Raw genomic sequence first — 20,159 nt, forward strand, 5'->3', positions numbered from 1 at the left:
TAATACTCGCTAAACGAAGTATCATCCTTTTTTAAAGATTTTTTTTTTGTTTACTCGATTATTCTTATCTTTTTTTTCTTTGAAGTTTAAAACAAATTATGAATAGTTAAACTATTCGTTATGATCCTAGGTTAAAAAAAAGTATGTAATACGGTTAAAAAAAATATAATAAAGGTTTAATTTCTTAACGAAGAAAAAATAATAAAAACAATAAAAAATAAATTAATTTTAAGTGGAGCGATTGACTATAATTCAATTTTTTGAGGTCACTTGGACTTTAAAATTGAGGTTTAATTTTGGTATATTCATTAACTATGCTTTTTAATTATTGCGTTACTTTTGTCCCCAGAGCGTGTTACTTCCGTCCTGGACATATAGGACGAAAGTAACAAGGGCAGAATCTTAGAAAAACTATCACAGCTACGTGAATTATTCAATTTATCAAAACTTAACTGCATCCTTTTCTAGATAAAAAACCAATCTTTTAGAAGGCATATTTTCCTGCTCACAGGAGCAGGAAACCCAAAAGTAAAAAATGTTAGTTTTATCCCCGGTCTCTCCTTCATAAATCTACCTATAGGAAAATGGGGTATTATACGTAATAATGATAAGTTAGTCTTATTGTAAATTTGTTGTTTATATTTTAAAAAAGCACTCCAAATAAAATATTGTATGCTATATAAAATTGATAAATCGATATGTCGCATCGTATTCTTTTCAAACAACAATTATTTGAAGTGCATTAGTAAATAATATTGAAGCTTAACAAACGTCTATGTCTTTGTTTCATGGTTAAAAGGGTGTTTTTTTTAGTGAAAACATAAGTGATGGCCATCCTAATGAAAGTTGGTAAAAACGTTTAATTTGGAATAGAAAACAAGAATAAAGAGTTTTCATAAAATAAATTAGGTGAAAGGGTGTTTTTTTTCGAAGAGACAGTAAAATCCAAAACGCAAATGATTCGTGTACTGTAAAATGTCTAAGGCCGTGTGTGAATTGCGTTAAATATTTAATATCGTGTAAAATTTTGACACTATTGAGGTAGACAAAAAAAATTTCAGCTGTATGGCTTATTGTTTAATAATTTTCTCTGCCTCTTTTCTGCCATGAAACTCCTTTTTAATAAAAAAAAGAAAAAAAAAAAAAAAACCATCTGCAAAATAAATTTAACTCAAATTTAATCAGGTCCCAGAGCCCAATAAATTTTTAACAGCTGAACATTTTTTATTCACCTCAATAGTGTCAAAAATTTTACACAGTGTTAACTATTTAACGCAATTCACACACGGCCTAAGAACTTAAGTAGGTATAGGGTAAGTCGGTCGAATATGCCACTTTGGGTAATATGCCACTTTTCAATATTTTACACTACATTGGCAATGCTGATAAATTAGTTCTCCTGACACACGGATGCTCAAGTCGATTCGTGTACTGTAAAATGTCTAAGAACTTAAGTAGGATTAGGGTTAGTGTTTCAATACAGTCTATGAAAGTTACTTCAAAAAAGGTAAGATTCGTTTTGTAAACCTAATGTCTGTTCCTGTCTAGGCATGATAGATATTTGGCTTCAATTTTTGTCAGGGATGTTTTCATATTTTTAGAAGTTCTGGGGTTAAATTCCACATTTGTTGCATAACAACAAAACAAAGCAGAATTAATGGAATAAAAAGCAAAACGAGAGTGAAAATGACACTTCCAAGGAAGCACTTCCAGCATTATATGATTCCTCAAGTGGCGAAGAGGATACAGACAACTTTTGTCCCATTTGTGACCTGTGCTTTTGTGTTAAACTTAATTTAAATGAATTATTAGAATTAAAGCTATGTGTTTATTGGTTTTTAATTGAATTATTATAACACTCTAAAAAAGTTAAAAAAAAATCTTGAATTAAACTTGTTATTTACTATTTTATATGATTGTTTTACTGTTAAGTGGGGCATACCCTAAACGTTCAATTTGTCATCGAAACCAAAAATAAAATGAATCCTTGGCTTTTTCGGACCAATTTCATATTTTACTGCACAGAGAAGAATATGACCCGCTAAAAACTAACAGATTGTCATATTGTTTTATCGCTCATATATTTCATAAGGAAATCTTATTAAAATCAACGATTAATAAGGTTTTTTTTAAGGAGATTTCTTATTATTTTATAGAGAAAATCTTATTAAAAGTTGACTGAAAAGTTGATTTTTTTTGCAACTTAGCACTAGAACAATATTTTCATGGCAGGTTGGTTCAGGTGGTAAGGTGGGCGACTAATGATTTGAAGTCCCCAGTTCGATTCCCTCCCTGGTCGTCTTTTTTTTTTTTTCTTTTCAAAACCCTACAAATGCAGATTTTAAAACAATAAGGAAATCCCGATTGCTTTAATAAGGTTTCCTTCTTGGATGAAAACCATAGAGAAATCTTATTGTTTTTGTTCTATATTATGTGGTCTATTTTTCTCTGTGATGTCTCTACATTTTTTTATGGACTGCTTAGATTCTTGGTTTCTGTTATAAGTGAAACATTTGTACCAATTTTTATTGGTGTAACATTTTTATCTCAGTTTTTGTGGTAGGTACTAATTCCGAATTTCATTATTTCTTAAAAGAAATACCCTTTCGATATGCAGCGAAATGTTTGGGTTTCCTCAGGAGATGTAAAAAATTCTTTTCCCCTTCTGACCTGGCTACAATTTATAAGGCGTATATACGACCGAAGCTAGAGTACAACTCCCATATCTGGGCTGGAGCACCAAAAACATCATTAGCTCTTTTAGATAGGGTCCAGAACAGAGCAAAAAAACTGATTGGTGATAGATCAATCTCGGAAACGTTTGTTTCCTTAGAACATCGTAGAAATGTCTCTTGCCTTTCATTGTTTTACCGCTATTTTTTTGGGTTGTGCTCTAGTGAAATAGCCAGTTGCATGCCTCCCTTAAAACAATTTTCCCGTAATACCCGCACCGCAAATTATGCCCATCGTTATACCCTTGAGCCAAACTTCGGACGAACCGTTAAGTATAGGGATTCTTTTTTTAGTCGAACAACACGAATTTGGAATTCCTTACCCAACTCTATTTTTCCTTCCCATTTCAATGTGCAAACATTTAAGACAAATGTACATCGTTATCTCCTACTTAATCCTATTTCTGTTTCCTAAACGCTCGCACTGTGTTAATAGCTAACATATAAAGGGTAGTCATAACCCCTTGAGTGCGCGTAAATTATAAGAAAAAAAAAAAAAAAAAAAAATTAACGATTATCCAATATTTTTATTGAACAGTTATTATATATACAATTTGCTTAAAGCTAGTTATCTAAAATTGTACATTGATTATATTAGTAATATGTTAGCACAAAGGGGGCCTTACGTTTTTGCATTGTTTTTTTTTTTTTTAAGCTAAATTTACAGTTAATTGTCATTGTGTTTGTTTTAAATATTAATTCTGCTGGAAGCTTCTTAACTCAGGTTGTTCAGGTCTGGTTGTCATTGCAAAGGTTGGATTAGGGAGCCTACCCAGGATCAGCGTAGAAGGGGATGTTCTCTTCGTCGTTGGTTGATATCAAACCCTCATCCAAAAGCCCCTGCGTGTTTCCTGCGTATCCTGTCGTAGTGCATGTCTGTATAGATCCTGAAGATCTTCCTCTCCAGTATTGCTAACTTGTTTAGATGGAATTTTGTCACCGTGAACCAGATAGGAAAACAGTAGATGATGATGGCCTGATGAGCTGCTTGTACAGGAGAAGCTTTGTCTTTCACTCAAGATAATTTTACAGACTCAACAAACAAAGTTTCTTTAAAATGTATATAGAGGCAGCTCTTTAAATCTACAAGTAAACTAACATAAAAGTGTTTTGAACTGCAAGAGCAAGTACGTGCATTTTATTTGTTTAACAACAGCACAAAAACTGTTTCCTTATGACGATGACGCCATCTTACAGACAATCACTTTTTTCAATTTTTTTTGAAATATTGAACAAATGCTGGTTTTTCACTGAATTTTAAAGAATTGTAATTTTGTATGTATTGAATTTTTATTAAAAGTAATTAAGGGCAATAAATTTTATAAAAAAACGTTCAATACCTGCTAAAGTCCTCTTTAAAGTTTGTATCCGATTGATGTAACGTGAGTTACGAACAGAATTTTAGTTTATCTTAGCAAAAATGCTCAATATAAAGTAAATCATTTTTCTTAATTGTGTGGATCAGAATTAAAATCTATTGTATCTATCCACTTAAAAAAAAATTTTGACCGGGCTATACAAAAATGCTACAAACCAAAAACAAACACCCATTATATTCTCTGAATTTAAAAATATAAAGGTACACCTTTAGGCTTTTTTGCGTGTGTTTTAGATGAACAACATTTTTACTGCCAGTGTAAAGACGGGCATGAATATACACATACACATACATAATCCAAACTCCTGGCCATCATACCCAAAAAACTGTAGTTTTTTTTTCATTGTGTTTTACTTTGACACGACTTGTCCAGACCGCTATCTAGCCGTTTATGTCACTTGATGTTTTTGATGCTGTTACGCGATGTATTTGTATATACATAAAGATAGCATATACATTGTGTCAAACAACAGGAGAGATACAGTAATGTAATTGTAAACGAAAAATTTGCCGAATCCTGACCACACACTTATTGGTATATCGCCGAGCCTAAGGCGTTTCCAGCTTTAACAAGGATTTCCGCCTTGTCTTTCGTTTTTGTTAGGTTTTGTTTCAAACTGAATTGTACACTGTGAGTGGAAATGTGGCTTTAGGATAATGAATGGACTGCGGAAGTCAAATTTTAACATAGAAGGTTCAAGTTTTTTGGTGGTACTTCGGTTTATATGTACTATAAAATTAGATTCTTCGATTTAAAAACCCATTTATACTCCTGTTATGAATAAGAGGTGACTGGAACACGAATAAAAATTCTGTCGTAGTTTTTAATACAAGAAAATCAAATTTTAATCAAACTGTATTGAAAACGTAAACGAAAATGGAAGCCATTTTGAAAAACAAATTAATATTTTTGAACCTGGATTTAGGTTTAACGCTACCTGAAAAAGTACTTAGGGGAAGTGGGGGCGAGACCGCCTATGGGGGCAAGACCGTTTTTGTACTATTTGTATGAAAAAAAATTAAAATTGGCAGCACTTACAAATAATATAAAATATGTGACTTCTATACTCTGTCCAACAAAAATTGTCAGTACAGGCCTTATATGAGAGTTTTTTTCAAATCAGTGGGACCAAACGATTTCACAAAAGTACAAATGCCAATGAAATACATAAGAAAACCACAGACGAGCCATGGCATTGTTGTTGTTATTTCTTTATCAGGCGACCTTTTTTTCAAACCTGTCTGGTTCGATTGCCCAAGGTTAGCCCAGTATAGCCCAAGATTTTTTTCGTTACTTAAAATTAGTTTTAAAATTATAACGGAATTATTTTTTTTCACCTCAAAAATCACAAAAAATAACTTTTTTTTATTAAGTGTAAAAATTGTTGGTTTTGCATTGTGGTTCGTTTGCCCCACGAAAGCCCAACTTTTTTTTTCTTGATTGCACTATTTTTTCAAAAGATACAACAAAAAACTTTTTTTTCATGTCAGAAACCGAAAAAAATTAAATTTTTCTTCCTGTGAAAAAATCGTTAGTTTAAAAACGTAGTATGTTTGCCCAAGGTTATTCCAAGATAGCCCAACTTTTATTTTTACTATCCTTCGCTTAGTTTAAAAATTATAGAAGAATTAGTTTTTATTCACCACACAAACAAAAGTACGTATACACCTCTGTGACCTTTTTTAATTTATAATTAAGACCAATTAAATCCACTGGTGTTTGCACCGCGCGTCAAATGTTTTTAATTTGACTAAACATTTTTACTTGATTGAATGTAGTTCATATAACATTCCTGTTAAGAAGCTTAAGTTGATATTTAACATTAAAAACCACAACGTACAAATAATTTTTCAAGTCTTAAAATCAATAAGTTTTTTGGTTTGCCATTATATGTAAGTATCTAGAAAAGCTTTATGCTTAGTAAACTATATTCAAACATTTTTCGAAAGCAAGAATAAATATAAAATGGTGTGAAGTAATTTCTTTTCCAAAACACAAATAAATATAATTTTTCCATTTTTTCTCAATTAAACAAGTTAATTCCAACAAATGACATAAATTTTTTTCTTTAGCCCACCCTTAGTTCAAAAGTTAAAACAAAAAAAACATTTTTCAAAATACCAACCTACTAAAAATCAAAATTTGTTTTTTTTTTTTCAGTGTAAAAATAATCCTTTTTCCATTTTTCTCCATTAAACAAGCTAATTCCAACAAATTACATCACCTTTTTTCGTTAGCCCATCCTTAGTTCAAAAGTTATAAAAAAAATTTTTTTCAACATACCAACCTACTAAAAATCAAAATTTGTTTTTTTTCAGTGTAAAAATTATCCTTTATCCTTTTTTTTTCAATTAAACAAGCTAATTCCAATAAATTACATCAACGTTTTTCGTTAGCCCACCCTTAGTTCAAAGTTATAACAAAAAAACTTTTTTCAAAATACCAACCTACTAAAAATCAAAATTTGTTTTTTTTAGTGTAAAAATTATCCTTTTTCCATTTTTTCTCAATTAAACAAACTTATTCCAACAAATTACATCAACTTTTTTCGTTAGCCCACCCTTAGTTCAAAAGTTATAACAAAAAAAAACTTTTTTCAAAATACCAACCTACTAAAAATCAAAATTTGTTTTTTTCAGTGTAAAAAATATCCTTTTTCCATTTTTTCTCAATTAAACAACCTAATTCCAACAAATTACATCATTTTTTTCGTTAGCCAACTGTTGTGGTTTTAAATAAAATAAAAGATAGTTAAAATGAAATATACTTTTTTAGTTTTTATTTTATTCAGTTATCTTCTTGGATGCTCAAAACCAACCAAAAAACTAGTAGGCACGTGTCTCTCTGACTGACATAAATGTCGTGTCACTTTTGAAGTCTCCTGTCACTTTTGTATTCGGAGTCACAGGGTGACTCCAAGACACTACATTCCTCCCCTTTTAGTTTATTCCCAAGCGTTCAGGCGCTTTTATCACTCGTCCATAACGGGTGACATTATCAGGAACTTGTTTTGCGGAGGTGGTGGGGGCTAAGATATCATCATTTGATTTAACATTTTGTTCCTCTTGCTCTTGTGAATAAGGTGTAACTACGGTTTCTGTTGTTGTTGATGGTGGCAGGGATGAGTTTTCTAGGGTTAAGTCTTCTCGCTGACGATCCTCAGTGTCATCACCTCTACATGGAATCTCAAACGTTTGGCTGTCGGTTGAGCGGCTTTGGTTGTCGGTTAGGCGGCGTTTGATTTGATCGATATGACGGCGACCGATTTTATTATCAGTTGATTTTACTACATAGGAAACGGGACCAGTTACTTCGATAATTTCACCTTCCAGCCAGAGCGGTCCAATCGAATAATTTCGAAAATAAATAGTATCTCCAATCTTAAAACTTCTTACCTGACCAAAAGATGAATCTGGACTCACCGGATTTATCTGTCCATCATCCGGATGCATGGCATCTAATGCAGCTCGAAGCCTTCGTCCCATCAGCTGCTCCGCTGGTGTTTTTCCTGTTGTTGTGTTCGGTGTCGTGTGTTGTTTAAACAGAATACGTTGCAGTTTGGTCTGCATGTCTCCCTCTGACATGGTCTTGAGAGATGTCTTCAAGTATTGAACCATACGTTCCGCTTGTCCATTACTGGATGGGTGGTATGGAGCTGTTGAATTGTACTTAATACCATTTGCAGTATAAAACTGCTGCATTTCAGCAGACACAAAAGCCGTACCATTATCTGAAATAACTCTTTTGGGTTGGCCATGTATAGCAAATACCTCACGCAATTTATTTTTCACTTCGGTCGATGACATATTGCGTACTATTTTTACTTCAAGCCACTTTGACATAGAGTCAACTACGACCAAAAATATATATCCCTGGAATGGTCCAGCAAAATCTATATGTAAAATGTTCCATGGATCTTCTGGGGGTTTAATAAATTGTCGCGGTGCCGCTGGTGGATTTCCTTTATTTCTTTGACATTGGTCACAGCGTTGGACTTCTAATTCAATTTGCTTATCAAGGTTAGGCCACCACACATAGCTACGGGAATAGGCCTTCATTAAATTTATTCCCGGATGATAACCATGAAGAAGTTTCAAAATTTGATTTTGATATGTGGGAGGTACAACTACTCTACTACCCCACAAGATACAGCCCTTATGAGTAGAGAGTTCCGTCTTCCTACGGATATACGGAATAAGTTCTTCTGAACTTTCAAAAATTGTTGGCCATCCATGTAAAATTAGCCGCAAAACTCTTGACATTACCGGATCCTTTGCAGTCTCTCTTGATTGAGTAAAACTCGGTTGTAAGTCGAATGAATACTAATTTTATTTCACTACGTTCCTACTATATATATACAATTTTCTAGTCTTATCTTCTATTCTTAATGTCTATGTTCTTATCTATCTATTCTTACTTATGTAATTTATCTGTAGATAACCGTCAGTGTATGCTTAGGGTAATCTGTCTTATCTTTATTTCACATACACATTGGGTTATCTATAGATTTGTTATGTTCATAATGTTTGAACATTCTGCGGGCCAACAGAAAGGGCTAAAATTCTTTTCCTGAATATTATGCCTCGTACTATATAGATTACTAAAATAATAACCAAAATGCAACTTAATATAAATCCGCTGTGACCGCTTATGTGGTGAAGGTCCAAGCCCTTAAGGTGAATGTTTTCCCTCTTGAACCTTTCCAAGTCTCGTTGAATTTTGAGTAGTTCATTCTTGTTGTTTATTATAGTTGCCTGTATAGGTTTAATTCTTTCCTCTGCAACTTCGTCCAGTGCCTTCGTCCATATCGTCTGTTCCTCGAAATGGCTGATGGTTTCAGACTTAACTTGTTGCGGTGAAGTAAGGAAACCTCCGTTGTATCTAACCGTTTATGTGGCCTTAATGTTAGAAGCCCTTGTGCTGGAAGCTTAACCAATTTGTGCTCAGAATTTCCACAGCTTATATGAATAGCCGTGGTCGTAAATTGTTTAAACAACCATGTATTTGGTTTAGTCAACTGAATCCATTTGTCTTGCTGACCAACTCGTTCAAAATGACAGCTTGCTGTTTTTGCTTTCTTTATTGGTGATATCTCACATGATCCATCTGCTGCAGTTTTCCATGGCCAATTACCATGGCAAATATAGTGCGTTTCTTCGTTTTTTAGACAGAGATTTAGTTGTGCCTGACTCATTAGATTGTATGCGTCTAATTGGAAGTTGAAGACAAGTATTTCGGTGTATATTTTTGGTGTCACAATAATATCTCCCTGACGTATTGGCACGTCAATTACCCGAAAAACGTCCGATGCTTCTGAGTGAAGTAGTGGAATCTCCGCGTCTATTACTAAACGCCGGCCAAGTATGAATCCCCTCGCTTTCATTTGGCGAAATGTTTCTTTCAATCCATTTTTTGTACCATCACCAGGTAAACGAAACTTCCCTAAGATTTTATTCCGAATCTTGTGAATCTCTTCTTGTAGTTGGGATGGTTTTAATAACAACGGATTTATATGGTGATTATTAACATCAATGAGGATGCTTATAACTGCCATTTGCACATCATTACATTCACTTAACATTGCATCAAGTTGCATTGCTGCTAACTGAAATATCATTCCTGCTTTGTATGCATTATGAGCTTGAAGTGTCGTATTGCGTATTTCATTAATTTGACCATTGATTCTTACAAATTGGTCGTTTACTTCGTCTGTCGTTTTCTTTAAGACATTTACTGTAGCATTTACCAGTGATGTTTGCCTCTTGTTTAAGCCATCCAGTTCATGCTGGTTGTCCAAAAGATTTTTCATGTTTTCTTCTAAGGATTCTCTGTCATCACTGTCCATAATACCGAATAAAATGTGGTAGAGTGAACCAACAAATTCAAGTGGAGCTCTTTTTACCCTGTTGGTTACTATTAATAGTTTGTTGTTTTCAGACAGTACTTCATATCTTCTCTTTAAGTTTGCTGTTATTAAACTGCACTGCTCGCTGAAGTAGAACATTTTTGAACACTTGTCTTGTAGTTTAGTTATGTAGCTTGAAATATTATTGGTTTCTTCAATATATGAATCTAAATCGTAGTAAACTACAAGTCTCCATTTTGATGCCACCACATCCATTTTTCCGATTGGGTCTAAGTAAATTCCCACATTTTCGTCTAAGTTTTTAATTGTCATATCAGGTGTTGTGCTCATATTGGTTGTTGAACTCTTTGCTCGTCCAAATGCAATTAATACTAATAACATCAACATCAAAAATTTAATTCCATTAACTTGTGTGTTTTTTGATCCATTATATTCTTTTAAACGGGTGAGCTGGCATGTTTGCTGTGAAATTTTACTCTCCGATTCTTCTTCAGAAGTCTCGAGTGGACATAATTTATGTATTGGTCTTTTGTAGAGTCCGTCCTTTGTTCTTAGTGTAACGACTCGTACATTGCCGTCTGACCCTTTGTGGACTTCAACAACGCGTCCCATGGGCCACCTCGACGGTTGGGTATTTTCGTTTTTTATAATAACGATTGCACCTTCCTCCAGATTCTTCTTTTCAGACTTCCACTTGGTACGTTTTTGAAGAGACACCAAGTATTCGTCCTTCCATTTTTGCCAAAAGTCTCGTTTTAATTTTTGCACCAGTTTCCAGCGATCTAGGGACCCAATTTTTTCAAGTTCTCCTGATTCAGGGGAATCCAATAAAGGACGTCCCACCAAAAAATGTCCAGGTAATAATACATCAATGCTGTCTATGTCATTACCCATCGCACATAAGGGACGTGAGTTTAATATTGCTTCTATCTGACATAGCAATGTTGTCATCTCTTCAAATGTTAATTTAGATTCTCCCATTATTCGTTTTAAATGGTGTTTCATTGATTTGACGGCTGCTTCCCAAAGCCCTCCAAAGTGAGGACTTGCGGGTGGGATGAAATGCCATTCCACCTTGTCTTCAGCTAACCTTGAAGCGAGTGACGCGTTGTTTTTGATGGCGTTCTTGAATTCTTGGTCTAAACATCGATTCGCTCCAATGAAATTAGACCCATTGTCTGAATATATATGAGCACTTTTGCCACGTCTTGCAAAAAATCTTCTTAGAGCTGCCCTGAATGCTTCTGTTGTAAGGTCACTCACTGGTTCTAAATGAATGGCTTTAGTAGCCATGCATACAAAAACTGCTATGTAGCCCTTGTACGCTTTCTGTCCTCGACCTCTTGATGTTCGCATCAATATTGGTCCAGCATAGTCGACCCCAACATGTAGAAATGGTGGAGAAACTGTAGTTCTTTGCTTTGGCAGATCTCCCATTATTTGGTTCGCACCGCTACTGTTGTATCGAATACAAATCGGACAACTACGACAACATCTTCTTATTAGTGTTTTGATACCAATTATGTAGTATCTTCTTTTAATATATGCTTCCATCACCGAATTTCCACCATGTAGTGTAGCTGCATGTGCTTCTTTAACGATTAAACTGGCTAGTTTACATTTATCCAGTATTATTGGGTGTTTCTGGTTCAAAGGTAACCTTGCATACTTAAGCCTTCCACCCACTCTTAAGATTCCTTCATCATCTAGGTAAGGTTTCATTTGAATTATTTTGCTGCTCAAAGGAATATCCTTTTTGTTTTCAATTTTTTGTAATTCATTGCAAAATTGAATTTTTTGCTGTTGTTTGATGATTAAAATTCTCGCCTGTGACAGTTCGGATACAGTTATTGATCCTGGCGTTATTTGTTTGTATCGAAACCACCGAATAAAACGAAGCACATATGCAACACTTTTCTCAATTTTGTTGATGTTCGATAATCGTTCGATTAAATTCGATACAAAATGTTTCTTGCATTGTAATGTTGACATCGTTCTTAAATCTGTTGATGGTGCCAAGTGTTGCTGTTGCGGCCAATGATGTTTTGATTGTTTCAGCCACTGCGGACCTGTCCACCATAGTTCGTGTGCAGCAATTTTTGAAGGGCATATGCCACGTGATGCAACATCGGCTGGGTTGTCTTTCGAATTTAAATGCAGCCATTCGATTTTATCCATTAGACTCTTGATGTCAGCTACTCTGCTTCGTATAAACATTTCTTTGCTCTTGTTGTTTTTTATCCACCACAAAGTAATAGTGGAATCACTCCACCCATAGTATTTTGTATCATTTGAGAAATACTTTTTTATCTTATTGAGTAACCTTGCAAGTAGTTGAGCTGCACATAACTCTAATTTGGGAAGAGTTTTTTTATTTTTGATGGGTGCCACCTTGGTTTTGGCTGTTAGTATTTTAATTGTCATATTTGTTTTAACATATATGACAGCTGCATATGCTTTTTCTGAAGCATCCGCAAATCCATGTATTTCTATTGGACCTGCTTCGTCATTAAATATCCATCGTGGGATTTTAATTAATTTGATTTCTTGTAAGTTTTGTTGAAAGGTCATCCATTCAGCCTTCATGATTTCATCAAGTTCATCATCCCAGTCATAGTTTGATTGCCACAATCTTTGTATGAATATTTTCGCTCTTATCGTAACTGGAGCAAGCCATCCAATAGGATCGAATATTTTTGCAATATTTGATAACACATTTCTTTTGGTTTTTGAAATGCTCAATTTAGATGAATCTATAACAAATCGGAACTCATCTTGATCTGGATCCCAGTGAAGTCCCAATGTTTTCATAGTGTCGCCTTCTTTGACATTAATTATTTTTTGCTCATCATTCGACATTATGCCAGTCAGCAAATTTTGATTGTTTGAAGACCATTTTCGTAATTGAAAACCAGCATTTGAAAGATTTTCACTTACTGCTCTTATTATGTATCTGCATTCGTCTTCGTTGTTGGCACCTAATACAACTCTTGTTTTTGTTGTTAGGCTTGTATCTTTCACAACTGCATGGTGCGGTAGATAGTATTTACCCATATTTTCGTGTTGTTTGTCTACCTTGACCATGTGGCCCAGGTTTTCGTATTCTCGCATAAACTGTATGTAGTCGATTTTTATTTTGTTATTAATCTTTTTCTCAAACTGTAAGAATCTAGCTAAAGCTTGTTTTCTAGATTCTCCAAGCTCTATATCTGTTCTTAGTGGCAACATAACTACATATCTGCCATCCGTATCTCTTTTTGTTGTTTCTGCAAATGCTTGCATGCAGATGTCGTTTTCTGATATTTCATTATCTTTTTCTATTTCTTCTATCTCCCAGAACCTCTCCATCGATGAAGTAACCGCTGACATGATTTTGCCACATTGTCGTTTCTCGTGTAGTGAGCCGGAAACTACCCACCCGAAAATCGTATTTTGTGCCACGATGCCATTGTGCTTCCTTACTCCTTCTTCAATTAACTTTGGATATAAGTCACTTCCGATGATAATGTCAATACGATCTTTTGTATTCAGGTTTGGATCTGCCAGAATATAATTTTCCCACTCATTTTTATTAAATTCAAATGATTCGTCAGGTAGTGGTTTTATAAGGGTTGGTAATACCAAAAACTCTGCTTGCATTTTGTTGTTGCTCATAAATCTTGGTCTTATCTCTAAATACACTCTTGATTTTGATGTACCCACTGCTGCATCTGAGAGTCCAGTTAATTCTGTACTTATTATTTTCCTTGGCAAGGAGAGGATCTGCGCTGCTTCCTCAGATATCATTGATATTTGAGAACCTTGATCAAGCCGGACCATTTATTGGAGCGTCAATTGATGATGGTAAAGGCAAACGACTCATACAATCAGCATTTGCATTCTTTGGCCCTGGTCTATACTCCATTGTATAGTCATAAGCGGACAAGAGCAGGCACCAACGTAACATTCGTGGTGAGATCATTAGTGGTATTTGTTTACGTCTGTTAAAAATTCCCAACAACGGCTTGTGGTCAGTGGTAATAATTATTTCACGTCCAGCAACATATTGGTGGAAATGTTTCATTCCAAAAATAATAGCAAGTGCCTCTTTGTCAATATGAGCGTAGTTTCGCTCGTGGACTCCAAGAGTGCGAGAGGCAAATGCAATGGGACGCTCTGTTCCATTTTCCGTATCACGGTGTGCAAGAACGGCACCAATCCCATAAGGCGAAGCATCGCAAGAGAGAACCAACGGTTTAGACACGTCATAATGTATTAGAATGGTATCTGAATCAAGCAAGTTTTTTAGTTCGTTGAAAACACCTTGATGTTCATCGGTCCATTTCCATGGCACATTTTTATCAAGCAATTGATGTAATTTTTCAGCAACAGATGATTTATGAGGTAAAAATGAGTTATAAAAATTAAGTAAACCCAGAAAGGATTGCAACATCTCCTTATTTTCAGGAGTAGGTGCCTGTTGAATCGCTCTCACTTTCTCTTTGTTAGGGGAAATTCCATCCCCACTAATATGGAAACCAAGAAAGTCCAATTCGCGTTGAGCAAATAAGCACTTATTTTTGTTTACTGTCACGTTTGCTTTGGCTAATTTTTCAAAAACTGCTTCTAAATTACATTTGTGGTCAGATTCGTCTTTTCCAGAAACGATGATATCATCGAGATATGCTTTTACGCCCTTTATACCGATCAAAAGACTATCCATAAATTTTTGAAACAAACCTGGAGCGGCCGAAACACCAAAAGGTAATCTACGCACCTTATATAATCCCTTGTGTGTATTAAGGGTCAACAACTCTGCCGAGGCGTCATCAACAACCAGTTGCTGGTAGGCCTGTTGTAAATCTAACTTTGTGAATACTTTGCCGTCCGAGATTGCCGCCATGACCTCTGAGACAGTTGGTAGAGGGTAAGCATTGGTTTTTATCACCGCATTTACAGTGCTCCGGTAATCACCGCATATTCTTACAGAACCGTCAGACTTAGACACAGGTACAATGGGTGTTGCCCAACGGGAAAACATGACAGGCTCCAAAATTTTTTGTTGAACGAGTTTTTCAATTTCTGTTTCAACTGCTGGCTTCCAGGCGATTGGACACTGACGATGCTTGAGGAAAATTGGATTTGACCCTGGCAATATTTCCAAAGAAACAGGTGGCCCTTTGTGAGCACCCAATTCTTCGCTAAAAACGTTTCGAAATTTACCCTCTAAATTCAAAGCATTCCCTGCCACCTCTAACGCGCAAACACCTTGAACAGAAATTCCCAAAATTGGAAACCAGTCTCTTCCAATCAAACAACGCCCACCACCTGCAACAACAACAACTGGCAATTTATAATCTTTATTATTATATTTTATATTCACCAAAGATGATCCCAGAATGCGCAACTTCTCCTTGGACCAAGTTTGCAACGTAATGGTCGATGGAATCAACAACTTGTTTTCGTGATTTATACGATTCCAAGTAACTTCTGAAATCACGGTGCACGCCGCACCAGAGTCAACCTCAAAAGACTCTATAACCCCATTAAGCCAAACCTGTGTCAAAATCTTGTTTGACATTGCTGTCTGGATGTGATTTAACTCATAAAAATAGTTTGATGAGCCTGTTGATTCACAGAGCTGATGTTCGGGCTCGTCTTGAACTGGTCTTTCATCTACTACGTGAATAGCTTGTTGTTGACGATTAGCTGCCTTCTTTTTATAACATGCTTTGCTTGAGTGGCCTTTTACTTTGCAGAAATCACAGTTTTTATCTTTATAAAAACACTTATCAGCAAAATGATTGCCATCGCATCGAAAACATCGCAAATGTTCTGGTCTCTGGTACTTCTTTTTAGTTGACATTGCCATCACTTCATTATTGCAACGGACGTTGAGTACGTTGCGCTGGGCTGCTTCATGTGCAACCGAAATTTCGTACGCCCTTTTAAAATCTAACTTGAGTTCACTAAACAGACGCTTTTGTAATGACTCATCGGCCACTCCGCAAACAATCTGATCTCTCAGCATTTTGTCTAGTTCCATGAAATCGCAGTGTTCAGATAATTTTCTCAAGTCTTTAACAAAATCAGCAATTGATTCCCCATTCTTCTGAACACGTTGGTGGAACGTAAATCGCTGTACTATTTCATTTGGTTTAGGATGAAAATGATCATCCAACTTTTCTACGATTTCTTGGAACGACACATCTTTGGGAGACAGAGGTGTAAGTAAAGAACGGATTATCTCATATGTAGATTCCCCAACACATGATAAAAATATTGCTCTCATTGATCCGTCGTTAGATATGCCATTGGCCTCAAAATAAAACTCCATTCGTTCTTTGTAATTATTCCAGGCCATTGATGGCTGAAATTGCTCCAGTTTGCCGAAAGTTTGTGATGACGTATGGTTGACATTAGACATCGTAGTTTCGTTCATTTTTCGCTCGTCGCCAAAATGTTGTGGTTTTAAATAAAATAAAAGATAGTTAAAATGAAATATATTTTTTTAGTTTTTATTTTATTCAGTTATCTTCTTGGATGCTCAAAACCAACCAAAAAACTAGTAGGCACGTGTCTCTCTGACTGACATAAATGTCGTGTCACTTTTGAAGTCTCCTGTCACTTTTGTATTCGGAGTCACAGGGTGACTCCAAGACACTACACCAACCCTTAGCTCAAAAGTTATAACATAAAAACTTTTTTCAAAATACCAACCTACTAAAAAAAAAAATTATCCTTTTTCCATTTTTTCTCAACTAACCATGCCAATTCCAACAAATTACATCACCTCTTTTCGTTAGCCCACCCTTAGTTCAAAACAAAAAAACTTTTTTCAAAATACCAACCTACTAAAAATCAAATTTTTTTTTCAGTGTAAAAATTATCCTTTTCCCATTTTTTCTCAATTAACCATGCCAATTCCAACAAATTACATCACCTCTTTTCGTTAGCCCACCCTTAGTTCAAAACAAAAAAACTTTTTTCAAAATACCAACCTACTAAAAATCAAATTTTTTTTTCAGGGTAAAAATTATCCTTTTTCCATTTTTTCTCAATTAACCATGCCAATTCCAACAAATTACATACGTCACTTTTTTTCGTTAGGATAATTTTTACACTGAAAAAAAAACAAATTTTGATTTTTAGTAGGTTGGTATTTTGAAAAAAGTTTTTTTTTTTTTGTTATAACTTTTGAACTAAGCTTGGGCTAACGAAAAAAGGTGATGTAATTTGTTGGAATTAGCTTGTTTAATTGAGAAAAAAGGATAATTTTTAAACTGGAAAAAAACAAATTTTGATTCTTAGTAGGTAGGTTGGTATTTTGAAAAAAGTTTTTTTGTTATAACTTTTGAACTAAGGGTGTAATTTGTTGGAATTTGCATGGTCAATTGAGAAAAAATGGAAAAAAGATAATTTTTACATTGAAAAAGAACACAAATTTTGATTTTTAGTAGGTTGGTTTTTTGAAAAATGTTCTTTTTTATGTTATAACTTTTGAACTAAGCGTGGGCTAACGAAAAAAAGCTATGTCATTTGTTAAAATAAGCTTGTTTAATTGAGAAAAAATTATATGTATATATGAAAAAAGTTTTTTTATTCGTGTTTTGAAAAAGAAATTATTACACACCATTTTATATTTATTGTTGCTTTTGAAAAATGTTTGGATATACTTAGCATGTAGCTTTTCTAGATACTTACATATATGGCAAACCAAAAAACTTATTGATTTTAAGACTTGAAAAATTATTTGTATGTGTGGATTTTAATGTTAAATGTCAACTTAAGCTTCTTAACAGGAATGTAGTAGTTCATACGTTGAATTAAGTAAAAATGTTAAGTCAAATTAAAAACATTTGATGCGTGGTGCAAACACCAGTGGATTTAATTGTTCTTAATCATAAATTTTAAAAGGTCACTGAGGTGTATACGTACTTTTTTTTGTTTGGTGTGGTGAATAAAAACTAATTCTTCTATAATTTTTAAACTAAGCGTAGGATAGCAAAAATAAAAGTTGGGCTATCCTGGGCTTACGTTGGGCAAACGAACCAAAGTGCAAAACCAACAATTCAACAACAAAATTCACGAGCAATTAGGCCGAATATCGAATATTCAGCAGCCGACTATTCGGCCAACGATTTGTGTATTTATTTATTTTTTTTTTTACACTATCAGTTCATAGTCGAAGAGCGCTTATAGCAAGCACCGTCTTGCGACCATTTGCCAACACAAAACTGTGTTATCCGGCTCATCACTTAGTGCAGTGTTAGTAGTTAGTAAGCAAATAATAACTACAAAAAAACGTACACTAAGATAAAAACATTGAATTCAATATTAGATAAAACAAACATTAAAGAAATACAAACAAAATAATTACTTGAGCAACAAAAAAGACATACAAATAAACACAAACATTTATGAGCGTGGTACACTGGTTTTTAAGATAGTTTTTAATCTATTTTTATTAAAGTTTAAATCAAAAAGGTTTGAATTTAAATTTAGAAGTTTACACATGCGTGTTAAAGGTTCATGCAAGCCATAATTTGTTCGGTGTGGTGGAATATTCATTATTCCACCGAAAGTTTGTGATGACGTATGGTTGACATTAGACATCGTAGTTTCGTTCATTTTTCGCTCGTCGCCAAAATGTTGTGGTTTTAAATAAAATAAAAGATAGTTAAAATGAAATATATTTTTTTAGTTTTTATTTTATTCAGTTATCTTCTTGGATGCTCAAAACCAACCAAAAAACTAGTAGGCACGTGTCTCTCTGACTGACATAAATGTCGTGTCACTTTTGAAGTCTCCTGTCACTTTTGTATTCGGAGTCACAGGGTGACTCCAAGACACTACACCAACCCTTAGCTCAAAAGTTATAACATAAAAACTTTTTTCAAAATACCAACCTACTAAAAAAAAAAATTATCCTTTTTCCATTTTTTCTCAACTAACCATGCCAATTCCAACAAATTACATCACCTCTTTTCGTTAGCCCACCCTTAGTTCAAAACAAAAAAACTTTTTTCAAAATACCAACCTACTAAAAATCCAAGCATCGGAGGCTATAAGCACCCCCTCGATAGTTAAAACCAACAGATTTAAGTAAATTTGGTGCATCAATTACGCCTGTGATTAACAGGTGAATGAAGATTATGTCATTGTTAACCCTCCTTTGAGCCAAAGTTTGAATCTGAAGGAGATTAATCAGATGTTCATAAGATGTTCATAAGGATCAGACCATGGCAGTCCTTTTAAGGCGAAACGAATGAAATTACGTTGTACTGATACCAGTCTTACATTATGGGTCTCGTAAAAAGGAGTCCAAACTTGCGATGCGTACTCAAGGTGGGGGCGTACTAAACAATTGTAGAGGGAAAGAGTCACATAAGGATCTTGAAATTCTTTTGACCAACGCTTCACAAAACCTAGCATAGAGAAGGCCTTATTCACGATGACGTTGATATGGTCGGAAAAATCAAGATTATAACTAAAATTAACCCCTAGGTCTTTAAAGTTCTGAACACGCTGTAATTTGTGTTGGGATATTTTATATTCATACAAACTAGGAGCACGTTTTTTGGAAAAAGTCATTGTCTGACATTTTATTGGATTCAAAACTAAGCTATTCTTACTACACCATATAGAAAAATGATTAATGTCCTCTTGCAGAAGCCTCCGATCATTAACCGATTTGATACTTTAATAAATTTTCATATCATCTGCAAAAATGAGAATTTCGCTATGGCGAATACATTTTACTCTTACGTGACTATTGTCAAGCTGGGGGCCTATTACATAATACGAAACGAACGGCAAAACAACGATAGCCACGACAAACGATAGTCGCGACAAAGAGCGACTATATAAAACGATAACGCATAAAAGAAATTGTACTAGATGAAACAGGAAAAAAAATCCTTTTTCAAGCGCAACTAACTTCACTCCTATTTGTGACTGTCAAAATTGGCTCAATAAACAAACGAAAAAAAAGTAAATAAAATTTCTAACCTTTGCTAAAAATGTGTTTTCAGAGTGTATTTGTAGATTTTCCACAAGTGGACATAAATAAGAAAATACGTAATATAATTATACTTGTGTTTAAAAGAACGTACGCGCTTTTCAAGCCATGGATTTATTTTTTCGGAGGTGCACTTGCTAGCTATGTCTGCGAAAATGTTCCAAGGTATTTTGGATTTAGCT

At 34.5% G+C, this 20,159-nt stretch overlaps 2 protein-coding genes across 12 annotated transcripts in view; both read right to left on the minus strand.

Annotated features, from left to right (window-relative positions):
* LOC129906660 (mucin-17) overlaps nucleotides 1-20,159 on the minus strand; it is a 470,057-nt gene that overhangs the window by 191,050 nt on the left and 258,848 nt on the right. The window lies entirely within an intron of this gene.
* Nucleotides 7,051-8,373, minus strand: LOC129909761 (uncharacterized protein K02A2.6-like). The gene has a single exon (XM_055986835.1). It carries the CDS (start codon nucleotides 8,371-8,373, stop codon nucleotides 7,051-7,053), a length of 1,323 nt encoding a protein of 440 aa, XP_055842810.1.

The sequence above is a fragment of the Episyrphus balteatus genome, chromosome 1 (genome assembly GCF_945859705.1).
Source record: "Episyrphus balteatus chromosome 1, idEpiBalt1.1, whole genome shotgun sequence".
NCBI classification, from domain to species: Eukaryota; Metazoa; Arthropoda; class Insecta; order Diptera; family Syrphidae; genus Episyrphus; species Episyrphus balteatus.